Source organism: Marmota monax, unplaced genomic scaffold, assembly GCF_021218885.2.
Source record: "Marmota monax isolate L192 unplaced genomic scaffold, Marmota_monax_Labrador192_F-V1.1 WCK01_AAM20220418_F8-fsc00005, whole genome shotgun sequence".
Lineage (NCBI taxonomy): Eukaryota > Metazoa > Chordata > Mammalia > Rodentia > Sciuridae > Marmota > Marmota monax.
In genome coordinates this window covers 5,196,258-5,220,883 of record NW_026692254.1, presented here as the reverse complement: position 1 = coordinate 5,220,883, position 24,626 = coordinate 5,196,258, and the positions used below count along the sequence as shown (strand labels likewise).

General features: G+C 40.7%; 1 protein-coding gene across 1 annotated transcript in view; it reads right to left on the bottom strand.

Moving 5' to 3' along the window:
* The window catches only part of Slc24a3 (solute carrier family 24 member 3), a 544,045-nt gene that overhangs the window by 216,228 nt on the left and 303,191 nt on the right, over window positions 1-24,626 (bottom strand). Inside the window, exon 3 of the mRNA XM_046434889.2 lies at window positions 15,523-15,599. Coding sequence (XP_046290845.2) covers window positions 15,523-15,599 — 77 coding nt within the window. The remainder of the gene's footprint in view (window positions 1-15,522; window positions 15,600-24,626) is intronic.

Genomic DNA, 24,626 nt, shown 5'->3' with positions numbered 1-24,626 from the left:
GGTTTATAGGAAACATAAGGAGATAAGACCAGGTGCCCACATCACAAGAGTGGGCCCCAAAGGAGATCCTTGGGGTGTAGTCTCCCACTGGGGACAGCAAGTTCTATACCCCACCTCCAGGAGCTCTGCCCCCAAGACCAACCCTCCCACCCTAATAACCTTCAGCATCCTGAGGGTGGAGATACAAGCAAATAACAGACAACCCCACCTATTGGATGAGAAGGGAAGCAGGAAAGATACTGATCTCCAACAAAAACAATCCTTGTTTCTTCCTTCAAGATTATTATTATTTTTTCTCTCTGTTCTCCCACCCTCATATCCCCAATATTTGTGAAACCAAGAACTTTCACGAATTAGGTTACTGAGGACTGGGATGTTTATATATTGCAGTTGTGTTGTATATTCTTTTATCTTCTATTTTTACATTTTTTATTTTTCTTAATATTTATGTTTGTTTGTTTGTTTATGGTACTCTATTGCTATTGTCTTCCCACTTACTTGTGTCCCCCAAATCACTTTCTCTCTCTTCTCCTCCTACTAACCAACTTCTTTATATTCCTTCTTCATGCTTTCTATATCCTTACCTCCTACCCACTCAACATCTCATCCTACACTTCACCCCAGGTTCTTTGTCCACCATCAGAAACTGTAGACCCTTTTGCAAACCTACAGTAGATAGTAATTGAACTCACCATTTCTGTATATTGTGACAAAACCACAAATGTCTTAATAGCAGCTATTTGCTTTAAGGTTGTATATTGTTTGTATTGGGATCTGTTAATATTGTTCTTCCCCTTAAAGGAGAGATACTGGAACCCTGCAGGAACACTATAAGCCTATAGGATAAGAACTGTAACACCTCAGATCCACCATACTAGAAGGGAAGACACATAAATAACATGAAAAAACCAAGAGAAGAAAGTGCCCCCAATAAACCAAGATACTACATTATTAGAATCCATGGCTAGCACAACAGAAGAAATGACAAAGAAGAAGTTCAGGATGTACATAATTAAAATGTTCTGTGAATTAAAGGATGATATAAGAGAACAAATACAGGCAAAAAAGATCATTTCAATAAAGAGCTACATAAGCAAATACAGGAAGCAAAAGATTACTTCAATAAGGAGATAGAGGTTCTGAAAAAATAAAACAAACAGAAATCCTTGAAATGAATGAAACAATTAGCCATATTAAAAACTCAATATAAAGCACCACCAACAGATTAGATCACTTGGAAGACAGAACCTCAGACAATGAAGACAAAGTATATAATCTTGAAAAGAATGTTGACCACACAATGAAGATGGTAAGAAACCATAAGCAGAATATTCAAGAATTATGGGATGACATAAAAAGACCAAATATAAGAATTATTGGAATAGAGGAAAGCATGGAGTTATAAACCAAAGGAATGAACAATCTATTCAATGAAACAATATCAGAAAAATTTCCAAATATGAAGAATGAGTTAGAAAATCAAATATAAGAGGCTTATAGGACACCAAATGTACACAATCACAACAGAGCTACACCAAGGCACATTATAATGAAAATGCCTAGCATACAGAACAAGGAGAGAATTTTAAAAGCCACAAGAGAAAGGAATCAGGTTACAGACAGGGGGAAATCAATTAGGATCTCTGCAGATTTCTCAACCCAGACCCTGAAAGCTTGAAGATTCTGGAACAACATATATCAAGCTCTGAAAGAAAATGGATACCAAGAATCTTATATCCAGAGAAATTAAGCTTTAGATTTGATGATGAGATTAAAAACCTTGCATAAGAAACAAAAGTTAAAAGAATTTAACAGCTAGAAAGTCTGCACTATAGAATATCCTTGGCAAAATATTCCTTGAGGAGGAAATGAAAAACAACAATGATAATCATCAGCAAAGGGAGTTATTACACTAAAGGAAAAACCAATCAAAGGAAAAACCAAGTCATGTTAAATACCAAAAATAAACAAAAATGACCGGGAAAACAAATCATGTCTCAATAATAACCCTGAATGTTAATGCCCTACAACCACCAATCAAAAGACATAAACTGGCAGATTGAATTTTTAAAAAAAAAGACTCAACAATATGCTGTCTTCAAGAAACTTACCTCACAGGAAGACATCCACAGACTGAAGGTGAAAGAAAACAAACATACCACTCACATGGACTGTGGAAACAAGCAGGGGTTTCCATCCTCATATCAAATAAAGTAGACTTCAAACCAAAGTAAATCAAAAGGGATAAAGAAGGACATTTCATACTACTCAAGGGAACCATACACCAACAAGACATAACAATTATAAATATTTATGCCCCAAATAATGGACATCTACATTCATCAAACTCTTCTCAAGTTAAAAAGTTAAATAGACCACAACACAATAATTCTGGGTGACTTTTAACACACCTCTTTCACCACTGGATAGATCTTCCAAATAAAAGCTAAACAAAGAAACTGTAGAACTCAAAAATATAATCAAAAGACTTAACAGACATATATAGAATATTTCATCCATCAACAAGTGAATACACTTTCTTCTAAGCAACACATGTATCCTTCTCTAAAATAGATCATATATTATGCCACGAAGAAACTCTTAGTATATAGAAAACAGAAGTGATACTACCCTGCATTCTATCAGATCATAATTGAAATGAAATTATAAATCAATGATAAAATAAACACTCCAACACCTGGATACTAAATAATATGCTATTGAATGAATAATGGGTTGCAAAAGACATCAAGGAGGATATCAAAAAATTCTTAGAAGTAAATGAGAACACTAATAAAACATATCAGAATCTCTGGAAACTATGAAGGCAGAACTAAGAGGAAAGCTCATTGCAAGAAGTTCATTTCTTAAAAGAAGAAAAAGTCAACAAATAAATGACCTAATATTACATATCAAAGCCCTAGAAAAAGAAGAACAAATCAGCACCAAAAGCAGTAGAAGACAGGAAATGATTAAATCAGAGCTGAAATTAATGAAATAAAAACAAAAGAAATAATTGAAAAAACTGACAAAACAAAAAGTTGGTTCTTTGAAAAAGTAAACAACACTGATAAACCCATAGCCATGCTAAAAAAGAGAAGGAGAGAGAAAACTCAAATTACTAACATCCACTCTGAAAAAGGAAAGATCATGACAGACACTACAGAAATACAGAAGATAATTAGAAATTATTTTGAAAATTTGTACTCCAGTAACAGAAAATATTAAAGGTCTAACAAATTTCTAGAGTCATATGATTTGCCCAAACTGAATCAGGATGATATACACAGGTTAAACACCAATTTCAAGCAATGAAACAGAAAACACCATTAGAAGCCTACCAACCAAGAAAAGCCCAGGATCAGATGGGTACACAGTTGAGTTCTACAAGAGCTTCAAGGAAGAACTAATACCAATACTCATCAAATTATATCATGAAATAGAAAAAGAGGATACACTTACAAACTCATTCTATGAGACCAGTATCACCCTGATTCCAAAACTAGACACACCAAAGAAAGAAGCTTCAGACCAATATCTCTAATGAATATAGATGCAAACATTCTCAATAATATTCTGGCAAATCAAATACAAAAACATATCAAAAGGACAGTACACCATAATGAAGTGGGGTTCATCCCAGGGATGCAATATACAGAAATCAATAAATGTAATTCATCACATCAATAGACTTAAAGATAAGAATCATATGATCATCTTAATAGATGAAGAAACAGCACTGGACAAAATATAGCACCCCTTCATGTTCAAAACATGTAGAAAAACTAGGGATAACAGGAACATATCTCAATATTATAAAGGCTATCTATGCTAAGCTCCAGGCTAACATCATTCTAAATGGAGAAAAATAGAAAGCATTCCCCCTAGAAACTGAAACAAAACAGGGATGCCCTCTTTCACCTCTTCTATTTAACACAGTTCTTGAAACTCTAGCGAAGGAAAATTAGACAGATGAAAGAAATTAAAGGGATATGAATAGGAAAAGAAGAACTCAAACTATCACTACTTGCTAATGATGTGATACTATACTTAGAAGATCCAAAAAATTCTACCAGAAAATTTCTAAAATAAATAGCCTCAAAAAATACTTGGGAATCAACTTATGGAAAGGGATGAAAGACCTCTACAATGAAAACTACAGAACGCTAAAGAAAGAAATTAAAGAAGACCTTAGAAGATGGAAAGAGCTACCTTGTTCTTAGATAGGCAGAATTAATATTGTCAAAATAACCATACTACCAGAAGCACTGTGAAGATTTAATGCAATTCCAACCAAAATCCCAATGGCATTCCTCATAGAAATAGAAAAAGCAATCATGTAATTCATCTGGAAAAATAAAAGACCCAGAATAACCAAAGCAATTCTTAGCAAGAAGAGTGAAGCAGGTGGCATCTCTACACCAGTCTTTACATCATATTACAGAGCAATAGTAACAAAAATGGCATGGTATTGGCACCAAAATAGACATGTAGACCAATGGGTACAGGACAGAGGACACAGAGACAAACTCACATAAATACAGTTACCTCATACTAGACAAAGGTGCCAAAAACATTTATTGGAGAAAAGATAGCATCTTCAACAAATGGTTCTGGGAAAACTGGAAACCCATAGGCAGAAAAATGAAGTTAAGCTCCTATCTCTTACCATGAACAGAACTCAACTCAAAGTAGACCAAAGACCCAGGAATTAAACCTGGTGCCTAAAAGAACAAAAAGTGGGCCCAAATCTTCATCATGTTGGATTAGGCCCCAACTTCCTTAAAAAGACACTTCTAGTGCAAGAAATAAAATAAAAAAATCTGTAAATGGGATGGATTCAAATTAAAAAGTTCCTTCTCAGCCAAAGAAACAATCAGTGAAGGTGATTAGAGAGTCTACAGAATGGGAGCAAATTTTTACTACAGATCAGATACAGTACTAATCTCTAGGATACATAAAGAACTAAAAAAATCAAAACCCAAAAAATAAATAACCCAATCAATAAATGGACCAAGGAACTGAAGAGACACTTCTGAGAAGATGTTATTCAATCAACCAACATATATATGAAAAAATGTTCAATATCTCTAGCAATTAGAGAAATGCAAATCAAAACTCACTCCAGTCAGAATGGCAGCTATCAAGAATATAAACAATAAGTGTTGGCGAGGATGTGGGGGGAAAGGCACCCTCATATATTGTTGGTGGGACTGCAAATTGATGCAACCAATTTGGAAAGTAGTATGGAGATTTCTTGGAAAACTTGGAGTGGAACCACCATTTGACCCAGCTATCTTACTCCTTGGTTTAAGACCAAAGGACTTAAAAACAGCATACTTCAGGGAGGCAGCCATATCAATATAAATAGCAGCACAATTAGCAATCGCTAAATTGTGGAACCAACCTAGATGCCCTTCAGTAGATGAATGGATAATGAAAATGTGGTATATATACAAATGGAATACTACTCAGCATTAAAAGAGAATAAAATCATGGCATTTGCGGTAAATGGATGGAGTTGGAAAATACTATGCTAAGTGAAGCAAGCAATCACCCAAAACCAAACGCTGAATGTTTTCTCTGATATGTGGATGCTGATCCATAATGGGGATGGGGGGAGCATGAGAGAAACAAAGGAACTGTAACTAGGGCAAATGAGAGGGAGAGAAAAGACAGTGGAAGGAGATGGTTATCATTACCCTAAGTACATGTATGAAGACACAAATGGTGTGACTCTACTTTGTGTACAATCAGAGATATGAAAAATTGTGCTCTATATGGGTACTATGACATGAAATGAATTCTGCTGTCATGTATAACAAATTGGAATAAATAAATAAAAAATTAGAAGAAAATAAGATATATGGAGAACAAATAAAAATGTTTATCATAAAAAAAAGAAACACAGGTCTTAATACTGAGGTTTTCCAGACAATGAAATCAGCGGGGAACTATTTACTAACAAAGAGCAAAAACCACTGAGCAACATGGGATGATTACTGATAAATTAGAGTATCAGATTGATTATTTTATCCAGAATGATTTGTTGAATATCTGCTAAAAACTAGTTCTTTAAACTATGACATATGATAAACCCAAATAGCAGCTCCTCATTCTTGACTTAGCTTTTGAGCTTATATTTTTCAGCAGGAAAAAAAAATCCTGTAAATTTCAAGGACTCTATAGATAACTATTATATGTCATCTGTGACCATTTTGGCAAAGCCATTTCAAAGGATCAGATGAAATTTATTTGCTATATAAAAATAAGATTAAATACTGGAGTGGGGAACAGGTGGACCAAGTAGTAAGTAAACCAAAAATATGAAAAAGTGTATACAGCAGGCTGTAAGTATGTGGTTTCTGTATGTAAATGTTTAATATCCAAGGAATGTGCATGTTCTCTCTACTACAGGCAGAAGATGAACTAAAACAAAAAAAAAATTATCTCTTTACCATTTGAGGCCTTCATAAAATTAAAATTGAAACTGTCTACTTCAAAGTCCATTCTCTAGTTTGCCTTTTGTCTTGCTTTGGGTTCAGAGCATGAACCAAAGTGATGACAGATCAACTCACTCCAGACTCTTTCCTCTAGATGTCTGGAATGGGTTGGAGTCTCAGAATTCTGCCTCTCCTGCAGGCTCATGGATTGGGGGTGGGAGATAAGAATGTAAGAAGGGTAGATAAAGCCTGGTGAGCCAGTGCTCCAGAAGCAGAACTTGATACCAAGATTCAAGTGCAAGTTATTGAGGGGCCAAGTTATTCAGGGACCAAAAGGCAGTAAATGAATCTGTGTTGCTAAGAAAGTTCCTGGGATAGTCACTAGATCTCACTTCTGCAAGGGGACTGTGAAAGACAAGGTAGCTCATGTGCTTCAGTTAGTGTAACCAAAGCACAAGGGGACTGAGCTATTCATCCAACACCAATCTCTCTCTGTCTAAGGGATTTTCCTGACATTTAGAGGCTATATGCTTGCTGGAAGAATGGAATTTGGGGACCCAGAAAATCCCATATTTGCAAAGAGGACTAGAAGTTGAAAGTTGGGGAGGCACATACAATCAGCAAGTACTAAGTGAGTACAGATGGAGAGTATGATCTTTTCAGTGTCAGACACTCTGCCAGGGGCTTTACACCTCTGCTTTCAGGTATCCTACAAAGCAACATGAAAGGTGGGTACTGTATTGGTCTCCAATGATAGATGAGGAAACAGGCTTAGCAAAGCAAAACAACTTGCCCATGGTTACCAGCTAATAAGTAGAAAATCCAGGACTGAAACTCAGGTGGATTTCATTGAAAATGTGTGCTTTAAACCATTATGCTTTCTATCCAGCTTTACATCAACCCACCACCAAGCTGCCTGTGGGGAGCAGAAGGGACCTACTTAAGATCTATTGAAACATAATAACTTACTGTCTTTGTGCTAATCCTCTCTGGACACCACTTTTAGCCTTGTGTTGACACTGACAAATTAAGGACATGCTCAGCACTTTTCCAAGAGTAAACAGCAAATTCCACAAGCTGTTCTAATCATTTTTCTCTTCCAGGGTGAAATCCCTTAACTAAACACGTCTGCCCAGAGAGTGAATTGTTGCTGGGACCTTTCTAACTAGATTCTAACTAGACCATTCAGGTCCCTTAAATTTCAAAAAAACTCCCTTGGTTAAATTTACTCCTAAGTATTTGATCGAATGGATTATTCTCTTAATTTCATTTTCAGATGGTTCACAGTTTCTGTGTAGAAATGCTGCTGTCTTTTTTTTTTCAGGTTGATTTTGTAACCTGCAACTCTGTTGAATTCATTTATAGTTCTAAATTATTTTTTTAAGTACAGTTTTCAATATATAAGATCATGCCATCAGCAGATAGTTTTACTTCTTCCTTTCTTGGTTTATAGTTAATAATGATGCAGTATGGATCTAAAATTGCTGGGAGTGGATTTTTTTTTTTTTTTTTGCAGTGTTGGGGATTGAACCCAGGGCCTTGAGCATGCTAGTCAAGGGCTCTTGCTGAGCTATATCCAGGCCCCAAAGAATGGAACTTAAATGTTCTCCACACACAGAAATTATGTGTATGTGAGGTGATAGATATATTATTCAGCTTGATTTGGTTATTCCACGATGTATACATGTATCAGAACATCACATTGTATCCCATAAATGCATACAATTATTATTCATTAATTAAAAATCCCAGCAGCAGGCAGCACCCTGCCTTAAACCTTGGACTTGATGGAAATGCCGGTTGCAGAGAGGCCTTCATGGTACCCTGTCCTATTGCTCACAAGGATGGCAGCTACATTTGAATGGATCTGGCTCTGGTCCCATGACAAGAGGTGCTTGGAAGCACAGGTAAGCTGCCTTTTGTAGGCTGTGGGGGGCAGGGTAAAGATGAGGACCAGAAAACCTAACATTTATTGGGTATCTACCACATGCTCCACTTTACAGATAGGTAAACTAAGGTCAGAAGATGGTCTGGAACTTGTTTCAAAGGTCTGGAACTTGTTTCAAAGCACTGAGCTTGTTGCAATATACAAGTTTTCTAACTCCTACTCTTAAGTGTCCTTTCTCTTTCCCCAGCCTGTTATACCCTGTCCTTGTTTCTAGTGGCCTGGTACTGCCTTCTATGCATCTGCTTGTTGGAATGGCCAAGCGTAGGTCATTTATTTAGAGGACTAAGTAAAGGAGCAGAAACTTTGCTGGCAAGTCTTCTTACTGGCCATCTCTGGTTGTTGATTTCCAGTGGACACCATAATTTAAATGAGGCAAGGTGCTGGATTAGCATTCATCTCTAGCTCACTCTCTCTCTCTTTCTCTCTCTCTCTGTGTGTGTGTGTGTATGTGTGTGTATGTGTGTGTGTATGTCTGTATGTATTGCTGGAGATCAAACCCAGGGTCTTGTGTGTGTTAGACAAGTGCTCTACCACTAAGCTACCTCCCTAAGTCCCATCCCCAGGCCTTCTAAGAAGAGTAACCCCTAACTGCATGTGGCTATATAAACTTATACTAATTAGAACAAAATAAAACAAAAACCCAGTTCCTCAGTCATACTAGCCACACTTCAAAGGGTCAACAGCCATCTCTGGTCAGTGACTACTGAATTAGAAAGCACAGATATAGAACAATTCTATCTTCACAAAAGGTTCTGTTGGATAGTGATAATCTGTGTAAGGGGAGATTTGAGTCCCAAAGTCCAAAGACTAAAGGATGGCCTTGGCAAGACAAGAATAGCCCCCGGGGATGAGGTGGGATGTGGTTTTTTGATATAGGAGGTTCCTGCAGAGGCTAAAGCTGGGGACAGGTCTTCTCCACCTCCTATTGGAATCCTGGCCTGTCTGCCCCCTAGAACTAGCTACTACATCAACTAATTCATTTTCTGGCTCTTCACAAAAGCAGTCTGGGCCCAATGGATCACCTCTAGTGAAACCATATCCTCCAGATATTAAAATTAAATAGGAGAAATAACTGCAAATGTCATCTGATTGTTGAGGTCCCCTCCAAAGCAAAGCTCCCCATCTCCACCACCAGTCACCTGGGATATGGGTTCACCTAGCCTCCAGCATCTTCAAAAACACAACCCAGTTAGTCTCCATTTTTGCTGTGGGTGGGAAAGGTTGGACTGTGGAGCTGAGACTCTCCCTTTCAGAGCTGCTTCACCCTTCAGGCTCTTCTGAGGCAGCTGTGTGATTCAGTCTTTTTGACAGGTTAAGACCTGATTCAGGGAGGCCAACTCATGTGGGCAGGTGACCAAGGCCAGGCAAACATGAATATGAGCTGGGCCAGTGTAAGAATTCTGTGAAAGAAGAAAGAGAACAATGCAGGTAGGTAGTGAGCATGCAGGGCAGGTGTACAGAAGACTTGCACCAGGGACAGCCATGGCCAGAACAGGAGCAGAACCACTGTGCTTCTTCAGAGAGGACAAAGATGGTGCACAGAAGGGAGGCAGGCCAGCTAAGCCTCCTATTAAATAAAACTGAAGGAACAGGGAACAGATCTGTAAACCAGAGGGAGGATACTATTTAAATAGCCTCCCCCATTCCTTCATTCCGGGATCACATTCCATTGCTTTTATCCCAGGGGCTTCCTCCAGTGCCAAAAGGTTTTCTCTGCAGTTCTGGGAAGCAGGAAGGTCATAATGGAATCCCAAGACAGAAATCAGTTAATTCTTAAACTTAAAAGCTAATATGAGAATAAGAGAGAGAATTTAGATGTAAGAACATAAAATGAGTTTCCCCAATTCCCAGATCAGATAAACTCCTTGGGAGGGGGAACAAGAAAGAACCATGGGTAGGAGTTGTGGGGAGCCAAGGGAGACCACCAACTTGGGATCAACTCCTGGACATCATGACATGGGGTGGGCTAAAAGGTCTCAATGGTCTTCCTTACCATTTTTGGAGGAAAATGGCCAAATTCCTGGCTTTGTGCCCAGTATAGGAATCTTGCCTGAACTTCCAGAATGTTCCACCTTATATGGAGCCTACCTCCTTTATTGCATGAAAGCCCCTAATGGGCATTGGACACTGGAGTGGGTGAAACTGGAGATGTGGAGAGGGGTTCTTTAACACTGAACGTGTTAAGAATGTGTTAAGGCAGAGGGCCAGACAGCAACTACCCAAACAGCTCAGTGGAAGAAAAATTCTGTTCTGCATAAAATCCCAAGTATCCTGTGAGATTTTTTTTTTTTTTTGGAGCACAGCTAAGCTTTAGAACATAAAGATGCACACAGAACATTCTCACTGATATTTCTTTTCTTTTTCTTTTCTTGGTGGTGCTAAGGATCAAACCCAGGGCCACGCATACAGTAGGCAAGTGCTCTACCACTCAGTGGCACCCCAAGCCCTCTCATTCATATTTCTTTCCTGGGCACAACCCTTAACATGTATGCATTGCTGCACTAGTTAGCATCCTGTCTCTTAAATAGACTCATTTAACAAGACTTTGTCTAATAAAGTCTAGAAAATCATCTTCATATGTGTGATACTTTATACCACTGTACACACAAGTGCCTAGAAATACCTGCCTGCTAGAATAGAGGACTTACATTAAAAGGGGTGGGGGGAAGGCGCAGACTCAGGAAGAACACTTTTAAAAGTCGATAAGGTGCATAGAAAATATTTATCCCTGCTGTGGAGTTTGATCTATTAAAGATAGAAAACTGTCCATACTCAACTTGAGAAAGAATTTCAAACATTAATTATCTAAAGCAGCTTTTACTAGAAGGGAAAATGTGTAGCTTGGCCGATAACTTCAAAGATCTAGCTATCATCTATGATATGGAGGATAATTATAAAAATTTTGCAAGATATTTATAAAATAAAACATAGTTTTAAATAAAAATTATTCAGAGGCTTCTTCCTCTGTTTGAGGAAGGCTCAATGAGTTTATGAAGGGGGCAAATTTCCTTACAGACAGGAAGGAAGTCCTACTTTTAATGTCTCAATGTTATGAAAGATGGGATATAAAGCAAATGCTAGGACAAGTATGTTTTCTTAGGGCTATTCGTTGTTGATAAAATTGTAAAGATCATGGATTTCCCCACTTGTGAGGAATCCATAAGTCCATAAATGAAGAACAGTTGGAAGGAAGAAATCTTTTTTCTTTTTTTTTTTTTAAGTGCAATCTCAGGGCTTAGGGATTCTTAAATCCACGAAAGCAGAAAGATTCAAGAGGAAATGAAAGCTATAGTGTTCGGCAAGTTGAGCCAGAAATGGCTGTTTTGAGTTTCATAAATCACACACAAAGAGAGAATTATTTACATGGAAGGAAAAATGGAAGTGAACTCGCACATTTGTGATTTAAAAGACCGTTCTGTGGTCCTTCAGAGCCATCCAGTCTCAACTGAAGTTAAAGGACATAGGCCTTACTCGAAAAGCAAACTCTTGGGCCCAAACAGAATGGGGAGTTTGAGTTTCTGTGCAAGTGCTAACTTTGGTCAGGTTTTATAGGAGAACTGGAAAGCACCTAGCACTCTCTTGAGCCCAGTGATTACAGCCAGTTAACCCCATGAAAAGACAGCCCAGTGGCTCTTCTCTGGGGCAGCCTGGAATAATAGGACAAGCCTGCGGGGACCATCTGGCAGAAGGTCATCTCTCTCAAACCTGGATGAAATAACTTGCTCTACAGGGGTCTAGAGAACACCGGATGATGTTGATCCCCTATATTCATTTCTCGAAGGACCCTCATCAGACCTGGATATTCCTCAGGGTTCTAAGCATCTGGAAACCCCTATCCAAATTGTCCAGTCTTTTCTATGGCTTTTTGCAACTGACAGGGAGGAAGACCACTCTGGTCACCTCTGTATATAGCTGACCTTATTCAGTCCTATCCTGAGGCAAGAAGGTATGCCTGAGGACTGGTCAGATCAGTAATCTGCTTCCTACCACTTCCAATGCAGCAGCTAATTCACCTCATGGTGTTTCACATGTGAGGTTCTACCATTCTCCACCCTCTTGCTTTCTCATCCACCATCCACATCCTTGGTTCTGCTCCCTCTAGGCCCCCTGAAGTCTCAAATCTCTATATCCTCAAAAACAGAATTCCCATTCTCCCTTCTGCCTGGAATCCTCTCTCTTCAGTGTTCTTTGGAATCTGCCTGCTCACCCTTTAAGAATAGTGAGCAGGCAGATCCTGGGTACCTTCTGTAAGCTCCTGCAGTATAGACCATGGCCAGCACTTGATACATGGTAGGTCCTGACCATAAGGGGTTTTCTTCAGAAGACACTGGATTCCTAAAGGGTGAGGCTGTGCGGCTGTCTTAGCTATTTAAAAGGGCTCATCCCAGCACTACCATACTGCAGGGGATCAGGAAGCGCTTTGTAGATGTGCACGTTCAGGAAGTCTGTATTTAGCTTCTGGCAGTTTTGACTCATGCATTAATCTGTTTCCTGCTGGCCACTGAAATGCCAACTGTTTGCCCTTGCAGCAATCCTTGTTAACTCCAATGATATTCATGTAACAATTCCTGAGCATCCTAAATAACCAAGGTAGATGAAAGGGATAAAAAGAATCATTCATTCCTGCGACAAACAAATAATAACTGCAATTTTTGTTGTTCAATGTGACAAATACAGTATAAAGGGGCTTCTCTTGTGAGGCTTATGTCTAGGGTTGGGTGGAGTGGATATCCCCCTAAAGTGGGCTGGATAATGTTAGAGGTGGTCCATCATCTTGGGGATGCATCAGTAGGTCCACCTTAACATTTACCTCTGTTCTGCCCTGCACCTCATACATGTATGTGGAACCCCAGGCAGCAAGTTCGAGGTTGCTTCACTTGGGTCTCTTGCCTTAAAATGGTGGATCTTGGGAGGAGGCCTGCAAAGACCTTGGCAACAGGTGTTCAGATTGTCTGGGTAGAGAATTCTAGGGTTTTGTGCACTTGGAATGGGGTTTTGAAGGGATAGGCACCAACGCTGGCCCATAAAGTCCTTGAACTGTGGATGCTAAAGTGCAGGGACTGGCATGGGGGCTAATAACATCATTAAATATCAAGGATGACAAAATCCTTTGTAGGCTGATGTCCACTCTTGTAAGGATGCATCTAAGGGCAATATTTCCCACCACTGCACATTTCTGCTTTCATGCCAGTCTAGAAATGCACTCCCCCAAAAGACAGTAGAGGCCTTACTGGGTATTCTGGGCTCATGAAGAGCAAAGGAAAAATTTACCCTTGACCTTTAGTTGGGGAGGTGGAGGTGGAGAAAGGGCACTGCCAGCTGCAAGCAATAGCCCCACTTTGGGCTGAGAATGGAAATCTCATGTCTCAGATGTTGAGGTGGCAGGGTGCTAATGGCTACTGGAAAATTCTGATCCTACTTAGCGCCTGGGCCTTCTCAGGCTCATGACAGGAGAGCCTCTGTGGTGCCAAAGCTGGCATCTGTATTAATTGCTTGATGCACAAGACTCTCTGGAAGGGCAGGGAGGGCTGGGAGGGCTCCAAATTTCTTATTCATTTGGTATTTTTAGAGGACACACTTGTTAAAAGGAGACATGCCTTCCTCCCTGCTCTAGGTGCAGTGGGGATGAGGAAACAGTTGAAGTGTTTATTGCTTCCATCAAGAAAGGAATTAGGTTCAGGGTGGCTCATGGATCCAGACCTCTCTTGTCAGAAGTCACACACAAAGCATATACAGTAGAAGTGGGCTTTGAACCCATGTCTAACCTGACTCCAGAGCCCAGGGTATGCTACCAACCATCTCCCCGTGTGTATTGAAAACTAAGTTCTCTGTCCTCTCCTTTGGGTCATGGTCGTCTGGGAGTGCAATGAGTATGACAGAAACGATGCCATGTCAAATTTGACTTCCAAAGTCAAATCACAAAAGGCCACAAAGTAACCTTTTCTCTCTGAGCTGCCAGCTGACACATGGAAGTCTGACTCCCAGTGCCTGCCATGCTGGAGAAGTCACGTGAAGGAGTTCTGGTGCATGGTCCCAGATGAGCCAGTCCTTTAGCCAGTCCTAGACTAGGCACCAGACATGGCAGCGGAGAAGTCCTCTTGGAAGGGAATCCCCTAGAACCAGTGGCTCCAGCCCCATCCAAGGCCCCAGATTACACTGAGCAGCATTCTCTTCATGCCCTTTCGGAATGATTGACACAAAGAACTCACAAACAAAACAAAATAGTGACTGGATGTGTCACTAAATTGGGGGAATTTATTTCATAGCAGGAATAACAAGAATGGAATTAAGAGCATTGCAAGAGAGACTGAACACCATAGAAATGGAAAACAATCATGCATCTAGACCTGACTTTGGTTGGAGCTTTCTGGTTCTGCAGCCACTCCTTAGACAAATCTTCACATGCACGTGCGCGTGCGCGCGCACACACACACACACACACACACAAATCCTGCCCAAACTCTCCAAATGAGGACAAGGTAATGAAAGCCCTTAGATCCAGTAGGTCTGTTGAGAAAGATGCTGAAATAATGATAAACATACAAGTCCAGAAGGGAAAAACAAGTTATTTTTGATCACCTACTATTTTCCAGATGCTATTCTAGTTATAATCATGTTTAATTCACGGATTTAGCAAATTTTTTTATCCCCACTATGTGTCAACAATGGGTGTGGGAATGAGACCAAGTACAATACAAAGTCTCTCTTCTCATAGTGCTTATATGTGAGATCAACAAACAATAAGCAAATAACTATTTAATGGCTGGTCACATGGAGAAAAATAAGGCATGGTAAGTAGAAATACTGAGGTACATTAGACAGGCTGGTTAGGAAAGGGGTCCCCAGGAGGATGGTGTGTGAGCAGAGAGAGAATCAAGCCAACATGGGAGAGTAAGTCTGTTTGACTTCAGAGTCCACACTTGGGCACTAACCTGAAGGAATAAATATAGACAGGTGTCTTTCAGCATATAAACCTGTGATCTTTGAAAGATGTTGCATTTAGACATGGCTCAGTACAGGACTCAGAGGCCTCCCACCAGGAGGGAGGGAGACTCTTGTATAGGCACCTCAGCTGCCCACCTACCTCCTGCCCTCTGAACCCTCAGGCAGAGGCACAAGATGGGTACTTACACAGAGCACATGGAGGACCACCGCTCCTTGTCTTCTATCCTCATTGGTGAAGATGTCATTGGGGAATTCATGCAGGGCTAAAGAAGAGAGAGAAAAACCCAGCTCAGTACAAATGCCAACATTTTCAGTGCTGGAGGGTTGGAACATTGTTACCAACTCTGGTTTTAGAGTCCAAGTGTTAATATGGGATTCATGATCTTGAATGAGAAAAAGCTTTGCATCTTTAATTTACAAAACTTTATAGAATTCAGTGTTTTCTTCAAATAAGAAGAGGAGTAACAAACCACAGTAGCATTAGAAAAACCTGAGGCCTGAATCCTAGTAGAAATTTTCATATTGCCATTGTTCCTTGGTATTCATGTAGGACCTCAGGGGGATAACAAAATCTGTGCATCCTTAAGTCCTTTATATAAAATGGCATAATATTTGCCTAGAACCTAATACATTGTAAATGCTATGCAAATAGTTGCCACACTGTGTTGTTTATGGAATAATGACAAGGAACAAAAGTCTGTACATGTTCAATACAACATACAATTTGAAAAATATATTTTCAATGATTGGTTGAATCCATGGATGTAGAACCCATGGATATGGAGGGCCAACTGTATTATTTATTATATCCATGTGGCTCTTGCTCATCATTTCAGTGCTATGGTGGTCTGTAGATGACCACTTATGACTTAAAGTTTAACAAGGAAGCATGTGAACTACTGTCTTGCAAATTTGTTTTCTAATATTTTGACAATTTCATCTCAACATGATCAGGTTCCATTTGTAACTGTACGTACTTTATTACATGCAATAAAAAACATTTTTTTTCTGAGAAGGGCTTGTAGGCTTCACTGAGTGACCAAAGGGGTCTGTGGCATGGGCAGGTTAAAGGCCCTGTTCTAAATTATCCATTTTCCTCTGTTCCTTTTCTCCTTGCCATGGCTTAAGACTGTGGGCTGTGACTATTAAAACTCCCAGCCTGCTCTGTCAGTCTGCTCCTCTTTCAGACTCGACCCATATTGGCCATGGAACTGGGATATCCACCACAGGGTTGGCCAGGTCCCTCCTTGCTCCCAAACCTCCTGTACCGTGGCATCTAAGCCTGAGTATGTGAACTGGTGGCTCCAAGTGGGTTCTAACCATTTCCCACTAGAGATTTCTTCCCCCTCTTCTTCATGCTTTGCATGTGTCCATTCATTAACTACTCACTGAGCATTTACTGTGCTTGTTGTTCAAGCTGGGCAGTGAGCACTGGGTTGTTCTCATATCTCACCAGATAGGATCATATGCCATTCCCTGAATATACCTTGTACTTTCTTCTTTCTGTATCTTTATTTGTCTATTGATACACACAAGCATCAGCCCTCACTCCTAACTGTGCTCCCTGTCATAAAATCAATCAACCTTCATGGCCAAGTTCTCACATCACCACTCCTTTATGAAACTTCCTGTCATCCCTCCAATAGGAAGCCGTTGATCCCTCTCTGGATGATGTGTCAGGCCGGGTGCTTGCAAGAAGCAGCACAGGCCACACCCTGACTTCAGCCCCACCTTCAGCAAACACCCCCAGCCAATGGAAGCAATCTTTCTTTCAGAGCTCAGTGACGGACGTCCTTGGTCTTTCTCTAGCAAGTACTCAAAGAAACCATCACCAGTGTACAGGGAAGATGTATAAGATGACTTTGACTCCACAGTGCATTGTGAATGAAGGAGATGATAAACCAGGGAGGGAGAAATGTCAAAAGCAGTGGTGCTGAAGGGTGTGTAGATGACTACGGGCCCCCAACCCTGCTGGGGACCCCAGAAGATTACAGACCACATGCCACAGGATTGTGGCTCATTGGCCAGAGGTTTGTCTGAGACCAAAGCCACTGGATACTCTCTGAAAAGGATCTTCTTTATTTATAGAGCAGTGCTGGAGTAAGAGGCATCATGTGGTCTTGGGTCTGAGACACAAGGTATTTGGGGCAGAGTGAACTCCTAGATCAAGATCATCTAATGTACAGCAAGGAGACTGGAGATAAGAATACTGATTTTGTACTTGAAATTTGCCAAGAAGGATATATCTTAAATCTTTTCAACACTCTCTCCTCTTTCTCTCTCTTTCACACACACAACAAGTATGTAGAAGTGATGGATATGTTAATTATCTTGGAATATAGTGATCATTTCATAATTTACAGCCCCCAAATTACGATGGTTTATAATTTTTCAGTTTTACAATGGTGCAAAAGCTTTATCTATCCAGTAGAAATCATACTTTGACTTTTGAATTTTGATCTTTTCCCAGACTAGTGATATATCTGGCGATATCTAACTGAGGGTTAATATCAGTATTCCCAGCATATTTAAGGTAGGCTAGTGTAAGCTATGATGCTTGGTAGATTAGGTATATAAAGCATAAAGCATAGTTTCAATTAAGAATATTTTCAGGGTTTGATGAGTTTTTGGAATGTGACTCCATTGTAAATTCAAGAGCATCTGTATATCGAAAGACCATAAACATGTATACTTTTCATCATCAATGTTAACTCAATAAGGCCATTTTAACAAAAAGCAAGGCTCACCTGTGTCTAGTTAATCACACTAGCTAGTTTTGTCTGATATTTGAGATGTTGAAAGGGGGAGGATAAGGAACAAGAGGCATGCTGTGATCACCCCAAGTTTTCCTAAGTGAAAGCTGTTCTAAATATATGCTGTACAGAATTCTCCAGGTCAATGAATAGGGAAAATGAGAAGAAGCCTGGAGGATTTCACCTTAGCAACTGCACACAACTACATCTGAAAATGACTATAAGGGGATGAAGGTCCACAGAAAAAGTTGGAAAGTTCATGTGCAAGGATCCCAGACATGTTATTGCAATGTCCAAGTCTAATCTCTTTTCTCTGCAGGTCTACTGCTCTGGCCCCTTGCCAGGTTGGGCAGAGCTGGAGAAAGCTCTCCAGCCCTCCCTGAGGAGGAAGCCCTTTAGTTCCTAAAACCTCCCTGCTCATGATGGTGTCCACAAGGGGCTTCTTTGGAGCCTTTTAGTCATCCTTCTTTCCCCCCTTCTTCCTCTCTGTCTACTCACAGAATCTCTTACATTCTTGAGATGCCATCAAGCTTTATCCTTTAACTTTCACTTTGAACTCTCTTTAGGTAAATGAGTTTTAGCACCAATAACCACCTGGTGGTTCCCACATTTCCTCTCCCTCTCCCAAAAGTCCAAACTGGATCATAAACTTTGAGAAATGTTCTTTTATTCCCATTTTTCAAACTCAGTAAACTAGAAGAGGAAAAGCCCTTTCAGAGCAGCTATGTTCCACTCCTTTGGGACTGGTGCCTCCAATCCAGACTTTTCCAGTAAGGCGACTGGCTTCCATGCTTCCTGGCTTTGCCTAGAGTTTGCATCCCAATTTTTGGTCCTGAAGATGTGACACCCAATGTCCACAATTTTGCAACTTTTTCCTGAGGCTTTTTATATAAATTCTCAGTAATATCGGGAGCCAAGTTTAAGCCTAGGTTGGCTGGTGATGAACCTAACATGTTTGAGAAAATGACCCTGGGTAGGGAAGCCATCGGACTGATATCAAAACTAGGCAAAAATGACAACAGTGCACATTTATTGAGCACCTGCTTCTGGAAGGCACTGAGTCTTGTACTGTGCCTTCTCTATCCGTTTCCACCCCCACAGAATGCTGTTATTCCCATTTTTCACATGAGGATTTCAAAAGACAAGAAGATTATGTAGCACACTTGAAGTTCCATAGCTAGAAGCCTGCAGAGCAGGGCCAGAAAATTCAGGGCAGTGACTGCCCCTAACGATGTCATCCCATCCCCTTGCACCAACTTGTAATCACACTCTACCCAGAGACCTCTTCTTTTTCATGACTTTCTCCAAAAAGAGGATCTGAGCTGATCTAAATTCTGCTGCCACACCACCAGAGAGAAACAGATAGGCTGATTTTTCTTTGCATTTCTCAGTTGTCATTGCCATAGGATTTTTTCAGCATTGGCTCGTTCCAGGGTTCAGATGTAACCACTCTTATTGTCTTCCTACCCTGCGAGCTGGAGATGGATAATAGGATACCAAGTTAATTTATTGATCACAATTGCTATCACATAGATAAAAAGCCAGTTGTCTTCCCTGGGAGAGTGCCAACCCAACAAATAACATATGAGAACTGCCTAGGTGAGGTCCCTAACCATTTGGGGAATTGAGAAGGATATAGAGGTGAGGATTGAGGTATGTTTTGTCACAAATATGTGGCAGCCAGCGATTGCTCGACTTCCTGCCTAGTTGGCTTCCTACTTGAGGAGTAAAGTAGCTTTAAGAAATAACGGTCCAAGGGCAGTACATGAAGAGAGCTAAGTCAACACATGAGCATTGACCAATGCTATGAGACAGGAGGCGGAAGGTATGAGCCTGCAGCCACAGTGTGTCCACACAATCAATAGCTCCATCCTCCCTCCTCACTGCCACCTCATCCATGCAGTAACCCAGGCAGTGTAGTGGTTCTACCCAGAGATCCATGTCAGGAAATAAGAAAGCTGGTTTTGAATCCAGGCATTTTGATTTGAAATCCCCTTGATACTCCACAAACAACAAGCGGATTAAATAAAAGTTGACTGAAGACATGGATTCCATTGGCTTTGCCTTTTTGTAGGAGAAGGGCCTTGCCAGAGATCTCTATGCCCAGCCAACACATGGGTAACCTTGGGACTCTTAGGTAAGACCAGGATGCACTTGGAGGGGGCAGGACCCAAACGACCTAATGCTGGCTCTGAAATGTCTGCAGAAGAGCCATCCAAGGTCCTGTCCAAGCAGGAGGGAGATGAGACCACAGAAATGTAATCAGGATCCTCCTTAATATCCTTGATATTCAGGAACCCTCCTTTCTCTCTATTCCAGGAATTAAGCATCTTGGTAGGAACCTGTTCTTATTGTGCCCTCTAGATCTTGATCTGATCCATCACTAGGTGAGTGCTACTGGCCCTGGTGAAAGACACCTTCCCATAGCAGAAGGTGATGTCTGGTCATGAGAAAATGTATAAAAGTTCTCTATGAGGTGATGCCAGCCACTGCCTGGGTGCAGCTCACACCAGAGACTATTAGTGGAGCAGTTGGCACTATGTGGCTTCCTTGCAAATTTTATGTGGTTGGTCCATGGCTGAGATAAAGGTAGGGAATGTGCAGTGGAGAAAGGCAGAGAAGAGCTAAAGCAATCATCTTGAAGCAATCATTCTGCTTCAAGAATGACAAGAATTCTTATTTGATAGTTAACAACAAGGTAGAAAGAATGACCAGGCTAAATATTCCCCTGGAAAGCTTCACCTGATATAGATCATACGTACCCTGACTGCTTTCTCATCATAGCCCCCTCTAAGCAAGTATACATCAGGATGATGATGAAACTGTAACAATAGGTTCAAAGTACTTGCATGCAACTTGCAAAGAATACAGTCCTCTCTCATTCCAGGTTTGACTTTTGTGCCCTCAATTGGGAATATGCAGATGTACAGCTCAATCCTATCACTTCCCACAAGTAGGGCCTTTGGTGACATGTCGCTGAATCTCTCTGGGCCTCAAATTATCCACTGACAATCTGCTCTCTGGGCCTCAAATTATCCACTGACCATCCTCCTCACTGCTCCAAGTAGTACTACATGGGATGATGTAGTATACACAACAAGCACCTAATAAGTGTGGGATGAAGAACTCTGAAGATAGCAACCCCTGGGGTGTAGGGATAGAGTAAGTCAGTTTTGTCCAGCTGGCTCCATGGTTCAGGAAAAAGCTGATAGCAGCAGCTAAGATTGCTTTTAAGAGACCAGGCAAACTCTGGGGTACAGATGATACACTTTGGTACCTTGCACATGCACATGGGAAATGATGTATTTAAAGTAGCCGCAGCTATCTGAAAGGCATATATGAAGACAGGGTGGCACACTGGATTGGAAGGCTCTGCCAGTGCTTCTTGGACTTGGTTCCTTCATCTACAAAATAGGAGGTTAAACAGTGTGGGGCCTCCAGTGTCTCCTGCAGAGCTAATGGCTGGTAGTGATGTCACCCTGCTTAAGTGTGTTTCCTCATCTCTTAGAACTGGAATAAGAGTGTTCACTGACATTTCCTTTGGGTTGTATTTTGTATAAGACCTGCAGTGGGGAATAAGAGCCCTGTCCAGATGACCCCCAATACCATGCAGAGCCCCATTTCCAACTGTAGATGGGTGTGTCGATGTCATTCTTGTGAAGTTGTTATGAAGTTTGTAGACAAGGTATGTGAAATACCTACCATTCATGTTTCCTGGAGTTACCTGTCATTATTCCTAATTATAACAATAACAAAATCCTGATCTGGCACATTCCTCTCTGGTCTTGGTGTTGAAATCCACCGATTGCCAATTTTTGTCTGGCTTGCATTGGTATCTTTTTCCACAGGATGGTGTTTAGTCCATAGGAGTTGTGTGAATATATCCCATTGGAACCACACAGCCTGTGTGGCATGCTGGGAATGGTTACATATGCAGGGAAAATGGAGCAGCCTTGTTCAGCTGAGATTTCCCCCAAATACCTTCAAAGTCTGCAAAGTCTCTCTTTCTGTTCCTCTTTTTCTCCTCTCCAATTTCCTTCCAGTATATCCTGCCAAACCTGGGGGCCAACAACAGCATCGGTGCTGTTCCCATGGAAACCACAAAGCCCTGAATGGAGTGAATCCCCCTTTCCAAGGCAGCGGCAATCAGTGTCCTTGCTTCCCTTCTGTCTCCTGGCTGTGTTCATGAGGCCTGAGTTTGAAGAGTCTAAACAGAGGTTTGCAGAGAGGTGAAAAGTGTTCATGTCATGTTAGACATATTAATCACATATTGATCAAGGAGCAGCCCAGGGTAGGGATGAACACATCCGAAAGAGACTAGATCCTTCAACATGTCTAAGCAGAAGGGATCCAGGATGCTGCAGCCATCACAACATCAGGCCCTCATCTCAGCATCTTTCTTAGGGAAAAAATACCTAATACAACTTGATGGACTGATCTTCTAAGATTGCTCCCCAAAGTGGGGGTCTTAACGTTGTCCGACTCTTCCCTGCGGCAATGGGTTACTTTACCCTATTGTTTGAGACACTTTCATTTGTCAGTGCTCCTCCCACCCCACCCCTCCTCACCCCTGTAAAACCTGCTGCTCCTACTTTCCCTGGCTGGAACATTCTGAACTCTGCCAGGTATCTTATTTACCTGGTCTCCCACAGAGCCTTCTCTGACTCTATTTGTGCCCCTATTGTACTGTGCAAGTGCCCATCAAATGATTTCACAATCACATTGCTTACCCATATGTATTTTAGATCCAGGGACACTATGAGCTCCTGAGGACAGGAACACTGTCATTTCTTTCTCTATTGCCAGCATCTACCAGGCAGGGATCCATGAAAGTGACATAAATGTCAAGCGAATACAAATGTAAATGAACACAGAGGGCCTTTTTTTCAAGAGGTGGTTTTTGTATAAACACAAGACAAAATTAGCTGATAAATGATGCTGGGAGGCTCATTTCAGTAAAACTTCCTATAACGATCCCAACTCCAGTGTCCATTAGCATTGCTCACAAATATCCCATTTATTTTTGTTCCAGAGACTTGGAAGAAATACTTTCTACAACTCATCAAAGGTTAGGTGGGATCATGAAGCTAATTTTGTTAGTGAAATGTGACCAAAATGAAATGGATCACATCTGGCTTTGAAAGCTAGTGTCTATATCACATATCATTAATATGTTAGACATATTAATCACATATTGATCAAGGAGCAGCCCAGGGTAGGGATGAACACATCCGAAAGAGACTAGATCCTTCAACATGTCTAAGCAGAAGGGATCCAGGATGCTGTAGCCATCACAACATCAGGCCCTCATCTCAGCATCTTGTATTTTATTGTCTCAATATTCTTGAAACATAAATCAGGAGGAATCTCCTATCAGCCTGGGACCTTGAGTGACATAGCAGAATCCTCACTCCCTTGATACATTTTATACATGCAGCATGAATAAAATGCATCATTTTATTCTTTGCAGCCACTGAGATTTGGGGGCTGTTTGTTACACAGCATATCCTAGCCTGTACTGTGTAATGGTATAATGTGGTCCTTGGCATCCCTACAGCCTTTGGCACATTAGAACTTGCCTTGTACCAAATTTTGGTTGTTTCTGCCTCTCCACTAGACAGAGGGAGGGGGATTAAGGTTATAGGATGTTTATTCTTCCCCGTCTTCCCAGTGCCTAGCAAAATGTGCATTTCAGAAATTAACAGATTTTTCATCACTGAGATCCCTTTGGGAATATTAGCCATAAAAAACTTGTGTAAAAGCATATATAGGTTGAGTAATCCTTATTCAAAGTGTTTAGATCAGAAAAGTTTCAGATTTTGGATTATTTTTGGACTTTGGCAGGTTTGCCTCCACATAATGAGATATTTTAGGATTGGGATCCAAGTCTAAACATAAAGTTAATTTATGTTTCATGTGTACCTTAGACACATAGCCTGAATGTAATTTCATCCAGCATTTGAAATAATTTTGTGCATGAAGCAAAGTTACATAGTATGGAGATTTCCACTTGTGGTGTCATAACAGCATTTAGAAAGTTTCAGATTTAGGAACATTTCTGATTTTGGATTACGGATGTTCAACCTGCATATGCCCAATTTAATTGGTTAGTTTCTGGAACTGTTTTAGAGACATCCCTGTGTATTCTTACACTCAGAGAGGTTAAGCAAGCCTTTGAAATGCAAGAAAGAGAGAATTAGGCAAAGGGAGGATGCTGGGGTTCCAGGGAACTGCTGCTCTGAGATATTTTTATTTTTGTTTTTCATGTGTGGTTACAGGGATTGAACCCAGGGGGTGTTCAGCTATATCTCTATACTTTTTTATTTTTTTTTTATTTTGAAACAGGGTCTCACTAAGTTGCCTAGACTGTTCTCCAACTTATAATCCTCCTGCCTCAGCCTCCTGAGTCACTGGGATTGCAGGCATGTGCTACTATACCTGACTGAGATCATCTTTTGCATTTGTATCTGGTTCTAAGGATAATGTCTTAATTATTTTTAAAAAATTATAAATAAATCAATACAGTGCCAAAATTAT